Source organism: Schistocerca gregaria, chromosome 11, assembly GCF_023897955.1.
Source record: "Schistocerca gregaria isolate iqSchGreg1 chromosome 11, iqSchGreg1.2, whole genome shotgun sequence".
Classification (NCBI taxonomy): Eukaryota; Metazoa; Arthropoda; class Insecta; order Orthoptera; family Acrididae; genus Schistocerca; species Schistocerca gregaria.
In genome coordinates this window covers 92,545,574-92,567,848 of record NC_064930.1, presented here as the reverse complement: position 1 = coordinate 92,567,848, position 22,275 = coordinate 92,545,574, and the positions used below count along the sequence as shown (strand labels likewise).

Sequence of the window (22,275 nt, the reverse complement as noted above, 5' to 3'; positions counted from 1 at the left end):
ATGTTCACCCATCAAATTTTACAAGCATTAAATAGTAGAACTGACTGGTATTTCTGGGATCTGTCTAAGGCATATGACTGTGTGAATCACATACTATCCTAGATAAATTGATGTTTTATAGGCTTAATGTAGACTGGTAATGGCAGCGAAAGTGTTTCTGAAGAAATTTGTTAAGATCGTGTATAGATTTAATTGTCAGGAAGTCAGTTGTAAAAATATTTGTGTGGAATGTAGCCATGCATAGAAGTGAAACATGGACGATAATCAGTTTACACTAGAAGAGAATAGAAGCTTTCGAATTGTGGTGCTACAGAAGAATGGTGAAGATTAGATGGGTAGATCACATAACTAATTAGGAGTTACTGAATAGAATTCAGGAGAAGAGAACTTTGTGGCACAACTTGACTAGAAGAAGGGGTTGGTTGGTAGGACATATTCTGAGGCACAAAGGGATCAGTTTGATACTGGAGTGCAGCATGGAGGGTAAAAATCGTAGAGGAAGACCGAGAGATTAATACACCACGTAGATTCAGAAGGATGCAGGTGGCAGTAGGTACTGGGAGATGGAGAAGCTTGCACAGTATAGAGCAGCATGGAAAGATGCATCAGACCAGTCTTTGGACTGAAGACCACAACAAAAACAACATAGGCTTAATGATATAGCCAGCGAATGGTAATGTCATATCTGACAAAGACAAAGCAGAAGTGTGTACTTAGTAAGTCAACCAATATAATCTGGGGACATATTTCTGACTAGGTAGAAATCATATATGAGGTTCCCCAAGGTTCAGTCTTTGGTCCATAACTGTTATACATATATGTAAACGATCTTCCACCTCAAGATTGAAATTTCACTCCACAATGGTATGTGTGCTGATATGAAACTTCCTGGCAGGTTAAAACTGTATACCAGACTTAGATTGTCTTTCACAGACAGGTCAGAGCACTTACCCACAAAAGGCAAAGGTCTCGAATTTCAGTCTTTGTTTGGCACACAGTTTTAATCTGCCAGGAAGCTTCAGATCTTCTATCTAATGTACAATAAGAAGAATTAGTTCTTTCTGCAGATGACACTAGTATATTGATCAATCCAAGAATACATACAGAAATGGAAGTAATGTTTAAGCAGGTTCTTAAAAATGTCATCTACTGGTTTCCTGTGAATGGTCTTACCCTCAGTTTTAAAGAGAAGACATATTCAGTTTTGCAGATCTGAGGTTACTATACCAAAGATAAGAGTAAGGCATGAGGGGATATAATAAACAAGGTGGAAATTTCAATATTCTTAGGTGTCAATATTGATGAGAATTCAAGTTGGAACAAGCACATTTTGGAAATCCTAAAACAACTTAGATCAGCCATATTTGCACCTGGAATGGTTGTAAATCCCGGGCAGCCACATATCAGTAAACTGACAACTTCTGTGTATTTTCATTCAGTAATATCACATGGAATTATGTTCTTGGCCAACTCAATTCTAAGGAAAAACGTCCTTTAAGAATAATATGTAGTACTAATTCACGATCATCTTGTAGACTTTTGTTTAAGGAGTCGCGCATTCTGACTGCTACTTTATAGTATAGTTATTCCCTCACGACTCCTGGTGTAAATAATTCACTAACATTCAAAAGGAACAATACTGATCATAATTAAAACACCAGAAGGAAAAAGACATTACTCCTCGTTAAGGTTGTCTTTAGGACAATAAGGGGTGTGTAATGTTGCAATAAAAATTTTTGATCACTTACCTAGTGATATAAAATGTCTGATAGACAGCAAAATAAAACTGAAAACGAACTGAGAAAGTTTCTCCTTGGCAACTATTTCTATTCTGTTGAAGAATTTCTATTACTGTTATGTGTGTAGGAATTACTGACTCATATCTGTACAACCTTTTTTCTTTTTGTAACAAAATAATAAACTTAATAATGTTCATAATGTAACCACATATACAAATTGATTTGTGATGTGAATGTAAAATGATTTGTTCCACATCATTACTGTCTATGATGCAAAATGATCCATGGAACACGTAACTAACTAACTAATTAACTTGAAAGGGCGAAGCTCAAATTATTGAGGGAGCATGATCAGCAATACATGTCCATGACGTGAAAAAGGATTTGTGGCTGAAGCAGTGAATTATCCAGTCATTACCTAAAGGAGAATGGAATGAGTTCAAGAATTGGGAAAGGTCTCACAAAATTTTTGTTTTCATGTAAAATGGGTGTTACTAAGTCGAGAAATTTTGAATGTGCCTTCAGGTACAGACTGAACAATCCATATGAAGGAAGGTCGACCACAAGTCAAAGAAATTAATGTTTGTTGAATACGACTGTGACACTTTTACACAGGATCCATTTATCTGAGGCATTGTTGTCTCTTATAAAAAATAGTTCACAGAAGAACTCAAGGTCAACCGCAACTCACTGAAGTTAAGATTTTAATGAGACAAGCAAGGAGCAGATTACTACATGCATGAGGAAACCAGTTGTCTGGTGAGTCTCTTTATGATGTTCCTGAACATTGCACTGAACATTCTGATTATGTCACTCGAAATATATTCTCGTCGCTGAAACTGAATCGATGAAGCACTAACATGCCTGTCAGATATGAGGGCTATGAACTGGATCTTGTGCAACACAGTAGAAAGGCAAGCTTTGGAGTGGTAGGAGAAGTTGTTGACATTTCTACCTCAAATGGCTCAAACAATGTCATAACACAATGCGTAATGAAGTAGGAAACCTAAGAGTTTCATTAAGTATGCAGTGAATGTAAAATGTGTGTCTGGGTGTTGCATCAAAACCTATAGAGTCATTACAAACTCCAACTAGCTTAAAGAGCTTTCGAGCTGGAGGACAATCCGGTTTAGTAACTTTCAATCCTGTGGCATGTAATAAGAAAGTTGGACTAGTTCTTTCGGCCGCAGTTACAAATAAATCGAAAACGAGAACTTCTGATTTTAAGACAATGTTTTATACGTTTACCTGCAGATAGTAATTTACATGAATCAACCTAATAGATTAATGAATAGTAAAAATAGAATTTTCACTCCGAAGAACAGTTCATATGGCTTAAGACAAGCTCCAGAACTGTGAAATGGGAAAGTCTCAAATTTTTTAATGATGTTCTGAAATGTAAATTCTTATGCTGATGATCGTTGTATCTATTACAATGAAGAAAGAAACATTATTATACCATTGTTTGTTAATGGTTGATTAGTTATTGAGATATGATCAGTCGGTACCACTAAAGTTTTGAACAAGTTGAAGCAAAAATTTTGAAATACCATTTAACAGCACATTTCAGTCATATCTGCGAATAGAAATTAAAATAATGTCATAGAAAGGTTTTCTAATCCATTTAAATATACGAATAAAAGACTAAAAGTCAGAGGTCTACATTTTAATACCAATATATAACACTGAATGGTGACAGATAGAGAAAATATTGTTTATGAAAAGCCATCAAAATTCAATAAACCATATCAAAGAGCTATAGGCAGTCTGTGGTGCCTCCCAATAATATCTCATCTGAATATTAGTTTTGGTGTTCAATAGTTTAGTGCATTGAATACTCATAATAAATCCATGGTGATTCACTGGAAACTAGAGAAAAATATTTTTAGTATGTAATATTATCTAATAAGTTTGTTATAATCCGTAATGGAGCTTCACACAGCTTGCCCCTGGTGGTTCTAAATGGAGGATGAAAAAGTCTGGCATATTATCTGATGGAGAATCAATACAGCTTGACTAGGCATATTCGGATTATCAAAGTGAAAATCCTGTCTGATGTAATAGCGAATCTGAAGACTTAGGATAATGTGATCAGGATAATAAACAAAATAATAAGTAAATGATTATTAACTGAAACCCTCAGCTGCCGACAGGTGTTGTTGATTTACCTCGATGTGGACAGTTGAAAATGTGACCCCGACCGGGGCTCGAACCCGGGATCTCCTGCTTACATGGAAGACGCTCTATCCATCTGAGCCACTGAGGACACAGATGAATAGCGCGACTGCAAGGACTTCTCCCTTGCACGCTTCCCATGAGACCCACATTCCCAATAAATATATCAACTGAATGCCAATGGATTTCCCACCATGCAATAGGGGCCCATTACCTGGTATGCATAAAAGCAAAGCCTTGTTAAACGTTTGACAGCTGAAGCAATATGTTGAGTCACTGCCTCATTGATCAGTGATGTAAATTATGTCTTCGAGAAGACTTCGAATGTCAAGCTTGAATCAAACAGGATGTTACATAAATGTTGACAAATACAGAGTAACTCGTAAGACGTTCATGTTCTACTGTTTAAATCCAGTACAGGACATTGTATGGTGACAATAGGCCAGAAGCATAGAGAATTTGCAGGAAAGTTCATTTAATGCCACATTGAAAATACTGTCAAATTAAGAGATGTTAGAAACTCCTAACAGCTTGCTGATATGTCTACTGTTTAGGTCTGTCACTTATAAACTATTTGGAGAACTAAAAATATTTAAAGAGAAATGTTGAGAGTGAATTATTCATCTTAAACCTTGTTTTTCTGTGTCTTGTGTATAATCTTCGTAAGTTTATTCCCGGTCTCCTCATGGTACTGAAGTAAATACTTTTTGATTTGTCACATTCTCAGTCTGGTTAAGTATGTTGCATGGAAGAGTTATCAAGTTTCGTTCTCTGCTAAAATTGTGCAAATAGTTACTTGTTACTAAAGTAATCAAATCATGAGAAACAATGCAAGTGATTTATCTTGGAAACATCAGAATTTTCATCTGGTTGTGGGCTCATCATGTTAAAGTACATTACTTAGAAAGTGGACTTGCCGAGAAAGGCTCAATTCAATAACATAAATAGGAATTTGAAGGCAATATATGATGCACAAGGAATGTGAAAATGATATCTCCATTTGTAATCAGAATTATGTGTACTTGAAACACTTCGTTTGCCAGCAGCCCACAGTGCAGTAGAAGAATCAGAAGATTGTTAGCATTTACCCCCACCTCATAATGTAGAATAGACATAGAAAGAAACTCAACATTTCCAGCTAGCACACATTGCATAAATTGTATACGAAACGAAAATTCGTAGGCTTATATGAGAGAAGACATGAAGTTCCACAATAATAAAGGAAGTTCCACCTTTTATGACTGATTTTGTTTCCTGGTCAGATACATGGCACAAGAGAATGCCATAAAGGAGTTATCACAGATAAGCAATGTACTGCATCAGTTATACAACAATGTTAGTAGTAATTACCATCAAGAAAGAGAGAGAAAATTTTTTTATCTATATAAACAGAGTGTGTAGTTCATAGCTAGTAAGCTTGCAAATTTTGAACAGTTATTTACAAATGACTTCAGTTATATAAATGCCATATGAATTAGCAAACAATTACTAAAATCAGTGTAAATTAGCTACCTGAGTAAACGAGCCTACACATTAGCTGTGTGTTATTGCACAGAAAGTCATAAAGGTGAAAATGATGCCGAATTTACAAAAAAACTGTGCATAATATAGAAAATGCGGTCAGTTATGATATTTAAATCAAGAAAAAGATTGCGATTTAGCTGCTATCAAAATTTTAGACTTCATAATTATTATTGCTGGCGTTCCCCAAGCAGCAACGTTAAAAAAATTGTGAAATGTCTAGAAATATTGGTAACAATAAAAAATGTGCTGTGGCTACGTTAATTCATGATATTAAGACAACAAGGAAAGTTACAGAATCACTACTGCTTCACTGATCTTACTAATTCTGAAAGCAACAGTAACATTTCTCACAATACGGGAAAACTGTTCCAAAACGACTTTAGACAAGGTGCTTACAAACAGTTTTTTGCAGTCCATAGATTCCGTGTATGCACAATACAGTGACCAATTATGTCCAAGGAATGTACCTTCAAACGTTTCCACTTGAAATACAACAAGAAATATATAAAAACTGTAAAAATTGCAGCGAAAATATTTACAAGCAGTACACAGTGGGAAGCATATGATGTAGATGATAGTGGTTGAATAGTGAGACCTCTCTTAAATAAATTCTGGCGTTATTTCCATACTACTTTCCTTCTAACTCAGAAGCACATCAGATCAAATGAATCTAAAAGGAAGTCACAGATAAGAACAGGAATTAACGTTTCGTATGGAAATGTTTAACCTTACCATGTTCCCAGAGAGGTACATTAAGAAATTTGTGAAAAATACACAAAACATATATCAGACAGTTCTAATGAATTGTCAATGACAGCTTTAAAACAGTATCTTCAAATAAAGTGGATGTAGTATGGTATGCGATAAGTTACTGTGTGAATACTATAGAGTAATTACAGGTGGCCTGTGTGGCCGAGCGGTTCTAGACGCTTCAGTTTGGAACAGAGTGACCGCTACGGTCGCAGGTTCGAATCTTGCCTCAGGTATGGATGTATGTGTGATGTCCTTAGGTTGATGAGGTTTAAATAGTTCTAAGTTAGAGGGGTTGATGACCGCAGCTGTTAAATCCCATAGTGCTCAGAGCCATCTGAAGTAATTTCTACAAAATATCAGCAACCCCTCACACAATACACAAAGTATAATAAAGTCTTCCTTAGCCCCCATATTCTAAAATGAAAATAATGATAGTGGAAATATATTAAGCACAAAGAGTCTAAGCAACAGATTATTATCTGAAATTGATGAAATGGCTGAGTTTTCCATAAAGAACCACTCTAATATAAAATGTTTAATTAATCTCTAATTAATCTCTAATTACGCGAAGCGAAATGTAGTGTGAGGAGGGCTATGCGAGAGGCTTTCAATGAATTCGAAAGTAACGTTCTATGTACTGACTTGGCAGAAAATCCTAAGAAATTTTGGTCCTATGTCAAAGCGGTAGGTGGATCAAAACAAAATGTCCAGACACTCTGTGACCAAAATGGTACTGAAACAGAGGATGACAGACTAAAGGCCGAATTACTAAATGTCTTCTTCCAAAGCTGTTTCACAGAGGAAGACTGCACTGTGCTTCCTTCTCTAGATTGTCGCACAGTTGACAAAATGGTAGATATCGAAGTAGACGACAGAGGGATAGAGAAACAATTAAAATCGCTCAAAAGAGGAAAGGCCGCTGGTCCTGATGGGATACCAGTTCGATTTTACACAGAGTACGCGAAGGAACTTGCCCCCCTACTTGCAGCGGTGTACCGTAGGTCTCTAGAAGAGCGAAGCGTTCCAAAGGATTGGAAAAGGGCACAGGTCATCCCCGTTCTCAAGAAGGGACGTCGAACAGATGTGCAGAACTATAGACCTATATCTCTAACGTCGATCAGTTGTAGAATTTTGGAACACGTATTATGTTCGAGTATAATGTCTTTTCTGGAGACTAGAAATCTACTCTGTAGGAATCAGCATGGGTTTAGAAAAAGACGATCGTGTGAAACCCAGCTCGCGCTATTCGTTCACGAGACTCAGAGGGCCTTAGACACGGGTTCACAGGTACATGCCGTGTTTCTTGACTTCCGCAAGGCGTTTGACACAGTTCCCCATAGTCGTTTAATGAACAAAGTAAGAGCATACGGACTATCAGATCAATTGTGTGATTGGATTGAGGAGTTCCTAGATAACAGAACGCAGCACGTCATTCTCAATGGAGAGAAGTCTTCCGAAGTAAGAGTGATTTCAGGTGTGCCGCAGGGGAGTGTCATAGGACCGTTGCTATTCACAATATACATAAATGACCTGGTGGATGACATCGGAAGTTCACTGAGGCTTTTTGCAGATGATGCTGTGGTGTATCGAGAGGTTGCAACAATGGAAAATTGTACTGAAATGCAGGAGGATCTGCAGCGAATTGACGCATGGTGCACGGAATGGCAATTGAATCTCAATGTAGCGAAGTGTAATGTGATGCGAATACATAGAAAGATAGGTCCCTTATCATTTAGCTACAAAATAGCAGGTCAGCAACTGGAAGCAGTTAATTCCATAAATTATCTGGGAGTACGCATTAGGAGTGATTTAAAATGGAATGATCATATAAAGTTGATCGTCGGTAAAGCAGATGCCAGACTGAGATTCATTGGAAGAATCCTAAGGAAATGCAATCCGACAACAAAGGAAGTAGGTTACAGTACGCTTGTTCGCCCAATACTTGAATACTGCTCAGCAGTGTGGGATCCGCACCAGGTAGGGTTGATAGAAGAGATAGAGAAGATCCAACGGAGAGCAGTGCGCTTCGTTACAGGATCATTTAGTAATTGCGAAAGCGTTACGGAGATGATAGATAAACTCCAGTGGAAGACTCTGCAGGAGAGACGCTCAGTAGCTCGGTACGGGCTTTTGTTGAAGTTTCGAGAACATACCTTCACCGAAGAGTCAAGCAGTATATTGCTCCCTCCTACGTATATCTCGCGAAGAGACCATGAGGATAAAATCAGAGAGATTAGAGCCCACACAGAAGCATACCGACAATCCTTCTTTCCACGTACAATACGAGACTGGAATAGAAGGGAGAACCGATAGAGGTACTCAGGGTACCCTCCGCCACACACCGTCAGGTGGCTTGCGGAGTACGGATGTAGATGTAGATGTAGATGTAGATCCTGTAAGTACCAAGAACTATTTCAGTAAGGGAAATGTGAAAAAGAATGTTGCCTGCATTTCTAAATCACAATTTGTTATACTTCACTGAAGATTATTCAATTGAAGATTGACTGATTTTTTGGAGAAAATTCCAATTATATCAGATTTTCTACGTGGGTTCAGGAAGAATAAATCCACACATAGTAACATACATGGCGAACATTATTGAAACCTAGAGACTGTAGGGACGGATTTCCGACTGGAAATGAAGGGGAAAAGATTCTATGAACAGGTGTCCAGAAATGGACAGTGTTCATGCAATGAGAATAGATCGTCCTGAATCACAGTACAGAGATGCATCGTAACCTTGTCGCAGGAATGTTCAAAGTGGCCTTCATGGGACTGCGTGTGATAGGGATGTTAATGGTTGTCACACATGTTGGTGGACCACTTCCCTGGAACTGTCCTAGGAATCGTCTCAATATGGTGTAGAAGGCAGTCCTCCAAATATGGTGTCTGGAAGGACCCATTATCACACACACATTCGAAAAGGGCCTCAAATGAGGTGTATGTCTGTGAGGGTACTTGTTTTGGTGTAGCTGAGCTGCCTCTAGGCCGTTTCCATCTGTTGGCCGTAAACAAACTCGATCTCGCCTTGTTGCCGACATGAATACCGGTCCGTTATGCTCCTTTCATTACTCTGCGACAACCACACAGCCTGCAACACAAAAGGAACACTCGGAACATGGTCAGATGAACTGTCATTTGTCATCTACCATGGCAATGGTGCATTTCTGGACACATGTAAAAAGGACGCTTCTCCTCTTTTTCCAGTCAGGAATATGTCCCTGCAGTTTGGCGGTTTTATTAATGTTCCCCCCATATATGAACCCATACAGTATCCTACAGATGTTACCAACACAAAAGGAAAACTGTTGGGATTTTACTAAATTTACTGAGCGCATTCGGTGCCACTGATCACATAATGTTGTTAATGAACCTACTGTTCTATGTCATCAGATACAGCCCTGTGTGCCAAGTCAAGTCATATATTAAAAACAGGAGACAAAAAATAAGAACGAAACACATCAAAGAAGAGAATGTTGCAAGGTTCAAATCTAAATACGGAGATATTTCATTAGGTGTGCCATAAGTTTCAATGTGGGGCCCACCTTGTTTTTGTATACATAAATGACTTACTATTGAACATCGAATGTTCATCATTACTCTTGTCTCTTCTTCCGCTGTTTCTTCCTGCTCAGTTTATTAGAAGTACCAATTTTCTTAAACGAAAAGCTCAAATAAAAGCAGTATACTGTTGGTAGATGGAAGAAGTATCTTCCATAGTGGCGAACCTGATCATGAGCTTCGAGAACCTGGAAATGAAGGAACAAGTGGTGCTGAGTAGAATTAACCTGATAATCAATATATCAACTCTCATGTAAGAACTAGGATAACTGTTCATACACTATAATTTGGGCTATTGATTGATGCATCAAGGTGACTCTGGTCTGTCTGAATTGAATCCATGAGGTGGTTTTGGTAGAAGGGGAAAATTATCAGGACAGTTGGCAACTTCCAAACATGCAGTTTGCTAGGAGTCACACAAAGTATAAAGGCAGAGACAGCAGTCTGTCATTGTTCCAGTTACATGAAGTGAGATGCCATGGACTATGTGACCGTGACATGCTCAACAAGAAGCATAACAGCAAAGACAACTTGCAACTGCAACCTGAAAGGCGATGGTTAATGTAATACTTTTATAAAATCTCTTTTCTTGTAGTAGTCACCAGATATTGATTACATCAAATATTGTTTTCAGCATTCCAGTTGTCCCTTTTTCCATGTTGCCTTCTGCTCAGTTTTCTAGAAATAATTACGTTTTCTTCCATCAAAATCATTATCACCTCACATAAAATTTAATAAACGTTTGTTCTCCATTACTGAGTTTCATCCGCCAAATAATGCCTAACTGGATTAGTCAAAATGTTACTACTGCTAGATTCAAGCTACTCGTCTCATGATTGTCACTGAGCATGTACAATAATGCTATTCATCATCTGATGTCATACTTAACTACTGCCACCGAATGTACATACAGTTATTCCAAATTGATATTGTGTACCACAAAATTCTTCTTGCAATTTCTCAGTTTTGTTCTATGACATTTATCATTGTGATAAAGAAGATACTGTGCTATCAATGACAGATGAAAAGCAAAACTCACAGTAGCATTTTCTTGTTATTAGTATGTGAAATTTATTCTTTTTTAGACATATACACTGTACAATAATATACTAGAGTATTATTCTAAATAAAGGTGTAGCGATTTAGATTTTAACAGCTGCCACTGTTTTGTTAATGCATCCCTCGACTTATTCTCTGAATGTAGTCTTTTATGTTGGCTTCTATGGAATACGAAGAACGAAACAAAAACAAACCTGATTAATTGTACCTATCTAACGGATGTGGACAGTTTCATATGGATATAACAGTTTCTATGTCGATTTAAGGTTTACATCATCTGCCAGTACCATTCAAGTGTTTGCTCCTGCAGTTATTGTTAAGGTCTGGAAATTTTTCTCAACCCTGCTTATGTTAAGAGGCGTCACTCTCATCTATGGTCTCAAAGTTCAGTGCAGCAGTCACTCCTATCAAACTACAACGTTTTTGCGTAAACTGAGCTTCAAAACTAGCTATGCCACATTGTACCTCTGTTGAAAATAAAGTGTGTAATGTTCAAAATTAATGGAGCTGTAAGGAACATAATATTTATTTAGTACGTATAAACAACCTTTTATTGTACAATTTGGTGCATAACAAGATTTCATTCACCGTTTTCAGTGTGTTTATCTACTGGCATGTGAAGACATTGACTGCACCACATTATCTGGAGTTGTTGAAGTATCAACTACTTCAGCTGTACTTGATCACCTGCAGGCACATGCTCTGTACCAAATAGAAATAACTTCATTGTCCCCTGCTGGTCTCACATCGTGGAGTTATGCGATCAATGCTTCAACAGCACATGCAGGTATGAAGAGGTTTGAATTTTAGGTATAGTTAATGGTGTCATAAGTACAGTCAGAACATCAAATGTAATATCTTTTTAATGGAAAATTTCTAAATTTTGTTTTTCCTAAATAGCATTTCTCAGACCATGCAGCATTAGTGTTTTATTTTATTACATTAGACAGTTGTAATGCATATTTACATATTTACATATTTACTTACAACAAGTGTGACAGAGGCAATCTTTCATTGTTACGATATACAGAATGTAACGGGTATAACTGCAGATATTTGATATTTTTGGTATGTGATACCTTAATATGGTCACACATGAGTGTGTAGACTGTTTTTTCTCTGTGTCGAACAGTCGTTCCACAAACATGTCACAAACTCTAGGAGCTAATGCTTTCTGCACGATCGCAGCTGCACTATGAAGTGGACTTCTCCTGTCAGTATAGACTATCCGTTTTGCGTCCAACTGTCCAGACTTGAACGCCTGACCTGTTGTCTAGGGAAGAATGAGCATTAATGGATTGCCGTTGCCACATGTAGTTGGAGCTACTACCCAAACACAAAGCAGATGACTTGTAATGGCTGTAACGATTAGTATGCCAGTGACGAAAATACTGACGTAACGTGGTTTAGCGCACTGTCCTCAGTCACCAATAGAAATATATGCCCCTATACCTGCCAAACCATGTATAGTCTACAAGCTTTGTGATTAATCAGGAGAACGGAAAAAGGAATATGAAAAATCGAGGTGGACAGACCCATTGTTGTCCACTGACGCTGGAATTGGGCTACGAGGGAGGAAATGGAGATACTTCCATTCATGGAAGATGGAACGCAATGCAGAAGTGTCATGTATTTGTAGTAATTATTGTAATTCTAGAAAGCAATAGGTTTAGACTGTTCTGATATTACATTGTTGAAAGTGATCGGAAATTCTGCAGTCATAGCAACTGCTGGGTGGTTAAAATTCTTTGTTTGTCATGCTGTTTCCAGTAAAATGTTTCATTCCGTTCGTTGCGAGGGTGGTTTAGGTACCACCCTGTAGTGATGAAAGAAGCGAATTTTTTAACACCACTGGTAAAGTGCATTTTGTAATATTATATCCTCCACATCCCCAAACACACTATCCAACTGTTCAACACCCAGGAACACAATCTTCGATAGTGCTTTCCTTCCTGACCAGCACAACAAGTGCGTGACTCTCGTGTACCTGACCGATATATGACACAAGCAGGACATTTCTCCCCACGTCAAAATGCAAATGTCAATCAGCTTCGAAATACACCTTTAGTCTTTGCACAGACCAGACTGTGGACGATTGTAGCAGAAGCGAAACACGTGGCATGTTTATGCAGTAGATTAGTTTGTTTTTACTTCTACCGTGTACCCCAGTTCATTGGCCAGAAATGGAACATGTCGTTTCCTGCAGTAGAAGAGACACGAAACAGCATGAAATTTTCGCCAGATCATAGAAAGGGTCATCTCAAAGTTTTTTGAACTCAATAGTGGTGGAACATCACTCAACACGCAGAGACAAAATTTGAAAAAATTCTTCAACACCAAGTCAATATAAGAGGATTATATATTTTCTTATTTTTCAGTTTTCTACTATTTTTTTGGACTTTCTCTTGAGTTTATTATTGCTAGCATTGAGCTACACTGAAAAGCAGAAGACACTGGTACAGCTGCCTAATGTCGTGTAGAACCCCCACCAGCGCGCAGAAGTGCCACAACACGATCTGGCTCGGACGCGACTAATGTCTGAAGTAGCGCTAGAGGGGACTGACCCCATGCATCCTGCAGGGCTCTCCATAAATAAGAGTGCGAGGGTGTGGGGATCTCTTCTGAACAGCACGTTGCAAGGCAGCCCAGAGATGCCCAATAATGATCGTATCTGTGGTGTTCGGTGGAAAGCGGAAGTGTTTAAACTCAGAAGAGTATTCCTAGTGCCACTCTGTATCAATTCTGGACGAGTGGGGTGTCGCATTATCCTGCTGGAATTGCCCAAGTCCGTCGGAATGCACAATGGACACGAATGGATGCAGGTGACCGGACAGGTGGCTTACGTATGTGTCACCTGTCAGGGTCATAGCTAGACGTATCAAGAGTCCCAATCTCTCCAACTTCACATGCCCCACATCATTACAGATCCTCCACCGGTTTAAAAGTCCCCTGCTGACATGCAAGGTCCATGGATTCATGCGGTTGTCTACATGCCCGTATTTGAAACAAGACTCGTCCTACTGGGCAACGTGTTTCCAGTCATCAACAGTCCAACGTCGGTGTTGACAGGCACAGGCGAGGTGAAATGATTTGTGTCGTGCAGACATCAAGGGTACACAAGTGGGACTTCGGCTCTGATAGCTCATATCGCTGATGTTTCATCGTATGGTTCACATGCTGACATTTGTTGATGTTCCAGCACTTAAAACTGCAGCAATTTGTGGAAGGGTTGCACGTTGTCACGTTGAACGATTCTCTTCAGTCGTCGTTGCAGGATCTATTTCCGGCCGCAGCGATTTAGATTTGATGTGTTATCGGATTCCTGACATTCACGCTACACTTGTGAAATGATCGTATAGGAAAAATCCCCACTTCATCACTACCTCGGGGATGCAGTGTTCCATGGTTCGCTCGTCGACTATAACACCGCGGTCAGTCACTTAAATCCTGATAACCATCCACTGTAGCAGCAGTAACCGATCTAACAACTGCGCCAGACACTTGTCTCATATAGGCTGTTGCCGACGGCAATGCCGTATTCTGCCTGTTTACACATATCTGTGTTCGAATACACATACCTGTACCAGTTTCTTTGGCGCTTCAGTGTATCTGCAGTCAGCTGTCGCTGATTATACTCTGTCTGCTGACGACATTTTATAAGTTATCATAATTGCTCATGCTGGGCGTAACATTCGAATCGTTGGTTTTTTTTTCGTTTATTCATCGTGGTCCCAAAATCAAATGAAGAAGGAGTCTGTTGAGTAATGTACAAGTACAGTAGCACCCCTCTAATCTTTCACCTTCAGGACCGGGATCATGGTCGGAACGAATAAAAGGTCAGATTATCCGAAAAATCAAATATTAATTGCAAAAAATAAAAAAAGACATTTAGTACAAAAAATTAACCGATTTAAGAAATAAAAGATGTCTACAGTAATATAAAAAGATGTTTTTTACACAGCGTTAAACAATATATTAACTAAAAAACATCTACACACACTATAGCGTGTATTGGTTTTAAAAGGAAAAATGACAAACAAATTACAGTACTGTACTGTACTTAATAACGTATAAACGATATACACTGTAAACTAAAAAATGTTTATAGCACTGTATATAAAAGAGAATTTTTTTTACAAAGAAATAAACTACTGTATGTATAAAATAAAAAAAAATGATTATACTGTATGCATTGTTTTTACAGTAAAAACTTAAACAAATTACTTGAAAAAAATCAGTGATACATTTTTGTTTGGCAGATGTTATTCTAGATTTAGCTACAGTGTCCTTCATTTTTTCATCCACAAAACGTCCATTGAAGTTGAGGTTGTATTCTGCTCGACATATTGAAAGGCGATGTCAAAAGCGTTCTTTGCATCGTTGTTTGAAATCCGGGTGGGGGGGGGGGGTTCATCTTCACCGTCCCAGTTATCATTCACAATTTGCTGGCTAACAGAGGCAACAATCTAGTGGTCACTGAGATCTTCACAAGTGTAACAGTCTTTCTCATATTCGTTGAACCACTCTTCAACTTCATTGGCAGTGCCGTTCGGCTCCAGAGTTTGTACATCTTTAACGATTTCCAGTGCGTCGTTGTTTTGCTCATCTTCGGTATGCTCATTTTGAGTCACAACTTGTGGCCAAAGCTTACGCCAAAATTTCCGCAGTGTGTCACGTTTCAGTTCATCCCATGCTGCAGCGATTGTGTAGATAGTATCTTTGATGTTCAGGGATTTCATTGCCTCAAATAAGTTATGACCTCCCTCAGATTTTTCCAAGATTGAGGTGATATACTTTCTGCGATATCGCCTTTTTAACCATTCGAGAACGCCCTGATCCATTGGTTGGAGGGGACTGATGACCTCAGAAGTTAAGTCTCATAGTGCTCAGAGCCATTTGAACCATTTGAACCATTGGTTGGATAAGTGAGGTCATATAAGGAGACAGGGAGCTTTTATGTCTTTATGTCCCCTTTCAACAAATCTTTCTCAGATGGTGCGTTATCCAGCAGCAGTAGAACACGAACAGGCAGATTTTTTTGCTTCAAGTCTTTTTCGACCGATAGCACAAACTCGTAGAAACCCCAGGATTTAAAAAGGTTGCAGTGCATCCAAGCAGATTTTTGATTGCTGTAATGAACTGGCAAGGAAGATAAGTTTATATTTTTCAATCCCCTGGGCTTCTTAGATTTGCCAATGACGAACAAGGGGAACTTGTGGGTACCATCTGCGTTGCTACAAGGAATGACTGGTATTCTATCTTTTAAAAGTTTCGTTCCTACCACGGATTCATTTGAAGCTTCGTGTGTTTTTGTTGGCAACATTTTAATGTTCTGCCCTGCCTCGTCGATGTTATACACTTGGCAGGGTAACAGTTCATTTTCTTCTACAATTTCATGAAACTTAACAGAAAACTCCTCAGCAGTTGCGGCATCGGCAGATAGTTTTTCACCGGAAATAGAAACAAATCGGTCAACGGCCTGAGTTTTCCAGCGATCAAACCAGCCTTCACTGGCAGCAAATTTACTTTCGGCTTCCATTTTTTTTGTGCAAAACTGTTGCTTTTTCTTTGAGAATTGGCCCGGATATTAGAGTTCCTTTCCTTCTTATTTGACAAAACCACATCCACAATGCGTTATCAAGCAGTTCGAGTTTAGGCTTTTTTAATGTTTTGCGATTCTTCAGAGTCTTTTCACCATCAATCGTAACTGTATAGGATTCAGTGTCTTTCCGATTCTTCCTCCAATCCTTAATTGTCGTAACACCTACATTCAGTTCCTTTGCAATTTTTTGGAGCGATTCTCCTTCGTCCAGTCTTTGTAGCACTGCTAATGTCTCATTTAGTGAAAGAGTTGTGTTTACGTTTGAATCCAGACATGCTGAAAAACAGACAATTGTACACACAATGAATCTACAGTAATAAGTACTGTATAGAACACGAAATAAAGCAAACAACGACGTTTTTTAGTCCCAACAAAGGTTAAAACTGCACAATAACGTACAGTATAACAATATGCACAGTGATAGACACGACAACAATGGCCTGACAGGCGTCCAGTCAGTGAGAAGTCGGCAGAGGCTCCCGAGCCTGAACGGGGTCGGACTAACGGAGTGACGAACCATCCAAGGTCGGATTAGAGGGGTTCTACTGTAGTCAAGGTATACGTGTCAGGGTGGCAGGGACAAGGCTATAGTGTCCTGAAAATGTTCTTGAGTTCAATAATCAGAGCTCCACTCGTGCTGTACGTGAAGTGTCGGTGTGACTTACGTTGTGCGTTACGGAACTCTCTGCCATAGTCTTGCTCCACATACCGTGGAGTGAAGACACTGAAGTAGGGGGTCAGTGATGCTGTTATTGCTTTTAATGATGGCATCACTGGTAGGATGAAAGTGGTACACCATATGGGAATTAATCCTGGAGCAAACTGCATCAGAGGACTTGAACGGATGGATAAGGTTCGCATTGATAAAGAAGAATATGCAGCACAGTTGGCCACTAAGGAGTCCAGAAAGAAGAAAAAAAAGAAGAAACGTGGAAAAAGATCAAGAGGAGGATATGCAGTATGGTGCATGGTGCTTCTGAGTGACTAAAAATAAAAAGATTAAGCATATATTGAGTGAATTACAGTCTTTTGAAACTTTAGAAGCCATCCCCGATGATTTACATGTTGTGTTGCATTTCTCCCTAAATCTCAGAAACCATTTCGAGTAGAATATTCAAATTTTCAGGAAGTAATAGCAGGCATATCCTGAGTCTACTTAACTGAAAGAAGAACGTAATGTTACGTATAATTAAAATTATTCAGGATAACGCACAAAAAAGTACACAAAATTTTAACCGTGTAATAGAAATTGTATTTCCGAAAGCAGTGGTTGAAAAGCAATTGTTGTAGTTCAGTAGACTCAGAACATACAGTTTAATGTCCCGTAAAAGTTTCACGTCAATGGCTACAGTGGTTACTGAAATACAGGGGAGCCAAGTCACTAAATTTAATATTGTCGGGATAGGACGTTCCTACTGCCCTTAAATAATGCGTAAATCATTATGAATATTTATTAAAGAAAACTGAATGTATTCTGCAGTAAGAGTATTTGTCACTTTAAAATTACAAATATACGGGGTGTTTGTGTAATAGAACAATATGAGGTAGAGAAGCCAGCTTAAGGAGATGTTGTTGTTGTGGTCTTCAGTCCTGAGACTGGTTTGATGCAGCTCTCGTAAAGCTGCATGCCCTCGGCAAAAATTACGGCCGTAGTTTCCCCTTGCTTTCAGCCGCTCGCAGTACCATTTCAGCAAAGCCGTTTTGGTTAGTGTTGCAAGGCCAGATCAGTCAATCATCCAGACTGTTGCCCCTGCAACTACTGAAAAGGCTGCTGCCCCTCTTCAGGAACGACATGTTTGTCTGGCCTCTCAACAGATACCACCCCTCCGTTGTGGTTGCACCTACGGTACGGCCATCTGCATCACTCAGGGACGCAAGCCTCCCCACCAACGGCAAGGTCCATGGTTCATAGGGAGATAATAGGAATAAAAACACATTACCGTGTACTTTTTTATTTACATTAGTCACAGTTAACTGGAAATAACATCATTGACACAATGAACATATCATTTGTCTTGTATCTTACAAAATGTGCAGAAACGGACGGCCATCAACCTCAGTTCAAGCATGACATCGGCGAACAAGTTTCCGACGCACACTGACAAATATCCCTGGGGTGTTTGGAATCACATCACAGGTAACCACAATTCCGGTAACTAGTCCACCCCTGTTTCCACTGGGCTCTCATCCCAATAGGAAACAATCCGCGGTATTCAGGTCAGGTGACCTCGCCGGCCATGGAATACGACCTCCTGCACTGAGATGGTTGCCGACATCCACACTGAAGGGAGGCGGTGCGCCGTCATGTGCCCGCATCCTCCCTCGAACCACGAATCGTATATTCTCCAACAACTCAGGTGGCACTCAGCACGAACCTCAAATACAGGTGGCCACTCATGGCAACAGATGGAAGATATAGAGGCTCGTCCCCTTTGTTTTCTTGCAGGAAATAAAGGATGTACATGTAAATCAACAACACAGTATCTGTAAACGTGTACGCATGTAAGTTGTGACACAGCGGTAGACAAGTCTACTTCCACATCTCCTTAAGCTGGCTTCATCGATCCCAGGGTACCTACCTCAAGTTGTTCAGTAGATCCTCAGTGTCCTGTTAAATTGCTGCACGCTCTCCTAGCAACACCCTGTAGCCTATAGTTTACCCAAGATTGGAAGATTAAAAAGAGTTTTTTCACAGTGTAACATTTAAAAAAAGTCACATTTATATTGCTACTTTTATCCTAAGGCTTTTTTGCACTTCAGAGCTGTAGAACATTTTCTAAGTTGCCCCAACATACAAAAAATTTGTCACTGAAAAGATAATTACTTTTGGTGGGTTTACTGCACACACTAATTATACTGAAAGAGTTTATTTCAGGTTGCAGGTGATGAAAGGTTTGCTACCGCATTTATTTCTTAAAATTTTCCTCAGACACATTTCGTTGAAAGTGAATTCACTTAAGGGGACCTGGCCGCGAACGGGCTGCATTTTTTTTACCCCGCTCTCAGTGCACATTACTCTTGATCTACAACTCGGAAGAAGTTGTGGTTTTTTTTCGAACAATGAATGAAATTAACTCGAGCTGTAAAGGGAAACTCATTGAAATATCTGTTACAGTTTAAGAATTGCAGTATTTTGCCTAATACATGTTTTTATAATAGACGTTCCCACTCTGGTACCAGTTTTTGGTCCATCATCGGTCTAATAGCATTCAAACTACGGCGGGCTGCTGTCAACATTCATAGGAACACATTATGCCTCTCGTTTTGTAGTCTGGAGTGTATCTGAGGAATTAGAAAAACCCTTATTATATCACATAACTATTTTGTCAAAAAGATACCGCTAAAATTCTATACAGAATGACAAACATAAATCATTTCTGCGATATATTAGGCATAATACAAAGATAATATCCCAGTCTTTATTTGAGAGAAATTTGGTGACCATGGATAAAATCACTATGAAGTTATATGTACCTAATGTTGTGAAAATGTAGTTACGAGAAAATGAGAAAAGAATGTTCACCGTGGTTTTGACTCATCGTATGCCTCTTTCAGAACATTCCAGCAGCATAATGTTCCTCGCCAGCTGCTTCTTTATCCTCTGTAAACTTCTTCAGGAGCCTTTTCCTTACTCTGTACTCCTTAGCGGTGGCTTCCACAGTCCTTTCAGCTTCAACCAGTCACTGACGATCTATGGTAGTCAGAGCAGCTATCATATGATTTCCCGGCTGGACGCGTAATTTGTCCATTACTTTTGTCCTGCTGATTACATCATCACTGAAACAGATGACAGCATCTATCACACCCACTTTGAGTACTGTCCATCCTACAAACACCGTTCTTGGTAATCGTTGGCACACACAGGTGATGAAACTGTCATTATTTGTTTGTGTACGGCAATGTAGAGGTTTACTAATTTTGTATCTGCAAAGTCCCTGTATATCGACTTTATTGTTTCCATTGCAGTGGCAGGCAAGAAATGTTTATGGTGATATTCCTTGCATGTCGCATGAGCGTGGCTGGTTTTCAGACATTTGTTCATAGAGCGTTTAAGACCAAATCAACAAGTGAAATGTAGATTTAAAAAAATACAGTTTTTGGAACGGGATAAAATTGTCTTTCAGATGGTGACAAAGAAATGTTTTCGAAAATTTCAGTCATTTCAGGTCCAGGTACCCTTAAAACATAGTGTCGAATGCTTAAGCAGCACTTCATTATAAGCTACACTACCATTGTAGAATGCAGTATTAATCTTCACTGGTTGTCAGAGCGATGTTGTTTTCAGTTATTCACCTGTTTCAGCACCGCGTGTGAAACCATCTGCTGCTGAAAACCCGATACTTGCCGTAACGAATACAAGCGTTGCGATAAGTTGGAAGCCCCCTGAAGACTGCTCTGCTCTTAATGGCTATATTTACGGCTACTCTTATTCGCTCGTCGACAATAGCACAGCAGACGTTCTGCGGCAGGGGACTGTCCCCGAAAACATCCTGAGTGTCAATTTCTCAGGCCTCACGCCCAGCCACTGCTACGAGGCCTACGTTAGCGTTGTGTCCTCGGGCGGAATCGGTCTCTCAGATCTGCTGATAATTCCAATCTGTACCACCAGCACAGGTGAGTGGACTATTGCTTAAGAGTAATCACGAGAGTGGTAGTATTGCTGTAGTAGCAGTGGTAATGAATGAGTCAAGTAATACACGATCAAAATGCTTGGTTTCATACGCACGTCCTTGCTACCTTAGCTTCATGTCCACGTATCACTATAGATCCCGTAGTTACTCTTAATTACAAAAGGGTGCAATCAAAAAACACACTAACCAGTGCTTTCACAACTTCAGTTCCTGAACATTTTGTTGAGGTATAAGATTTCAACAAATTAAAAATTAGTGTCAAACACATACATTCTGATCAGTGAACAATTAGGCTGCTACGTGAGCTGTGTGTGGACACTGGATTCGCCATACAAGTGGGTGGTATCGGGGGAGGGATGGGAAAACCAACGCCTATGTACGGTAAAGAATGCTTATCTTTCAAATTTCACGCCTTACGATACTCAACTTAAGAATCTTCAGCTAACTGTGATTATTGATAGTGTAGAATGGTGTTCTCTTCACCTGTGTACCAGTCGTTACTCCTTATGGAGAGAGTAATTAACTCATAGTCATTGCTCCTCACGGAATCAAGTTTATCCAAATCAGTATTCATTTGCGTGTCTCCGGTGATGGCCTTAAATGTTAAACTGTGCTGAAAGGAAGCTCAGTGTGTAAGTAGGCTGTTTAGGTTTTTTTTATTGGTAACGCCGCCGCCACGTAGCGCTCCGTATGAAAATAACTGGCTGTGCCGTGTGCAGTCTGTGGCTGGTTGGCATTGTTGTAATACTCGCCATTGTAGTGTTGGGCAGCTGGATGTGAACAGCGCGTAGCGTTGCGCACTTGGAGGTGAGCCGCCAGCAGTGGTGGATGTGGGGAGAGAGATGGCGGAGTTTTGAAATTTGTAAGAATGGATGTCATGAACTGATATATACACTCCTGGAAATGGAAAAAAGAACACATTGACACCGGTGTGTCAGACCCAAAATACTTGCTCCGGACACTGCGAGAGGGCTGTACAAGCAATGATCACACGCACGGCACAGTGGACACACCAGGAACCGCGGTGTTGGCCGTCGAATGGCGCTAGCTGCGCAGCATTTGTGCACCGCCGCCGTCAGTGTCAGCCAGTTTGCCGTGGCATACGGAGCTCCATCGCAGTCTTTAACACTGGTAGCATGCCGCGACAGCGTGGACGTGAACCGTATGTGCAGTTGACGGACTTTAAGCGAGGGCGTATAGCGGGCATGCGGGAGGCCGGGTGGACGTACCG

At 39.7% G+C, this 22,275-nt stretch overlaps 1 protein-coding gene across 1 annotated transcript in view; it reads left to right on the top strand.

Annotated features, from left to right (window-relative positions):
• The window catches only part of LOC126294954 (uncharacterized), a 607,599-nt gene that overhangs the window by 473,506 nt on the left and 111,818 nt on the right, over nucleotides 1-22,275 (top strand). Inside the window, exons 19-20 of the mRNA XM_049987174.1 lie at nucleotides 11,409-11,598; nucleotides 20,716-21,027. Of these exons, the coding sequence (XP_049843131.1) occupies nucleotides 11,409-11,598; nucleotides 20,716-21,027 (502 nt within the window). The remainder of the gene's footprint in view (nucleotides 1-11,408; nucleotides 11,599-20,715; nucleotides 21,028-22,275) is intronic.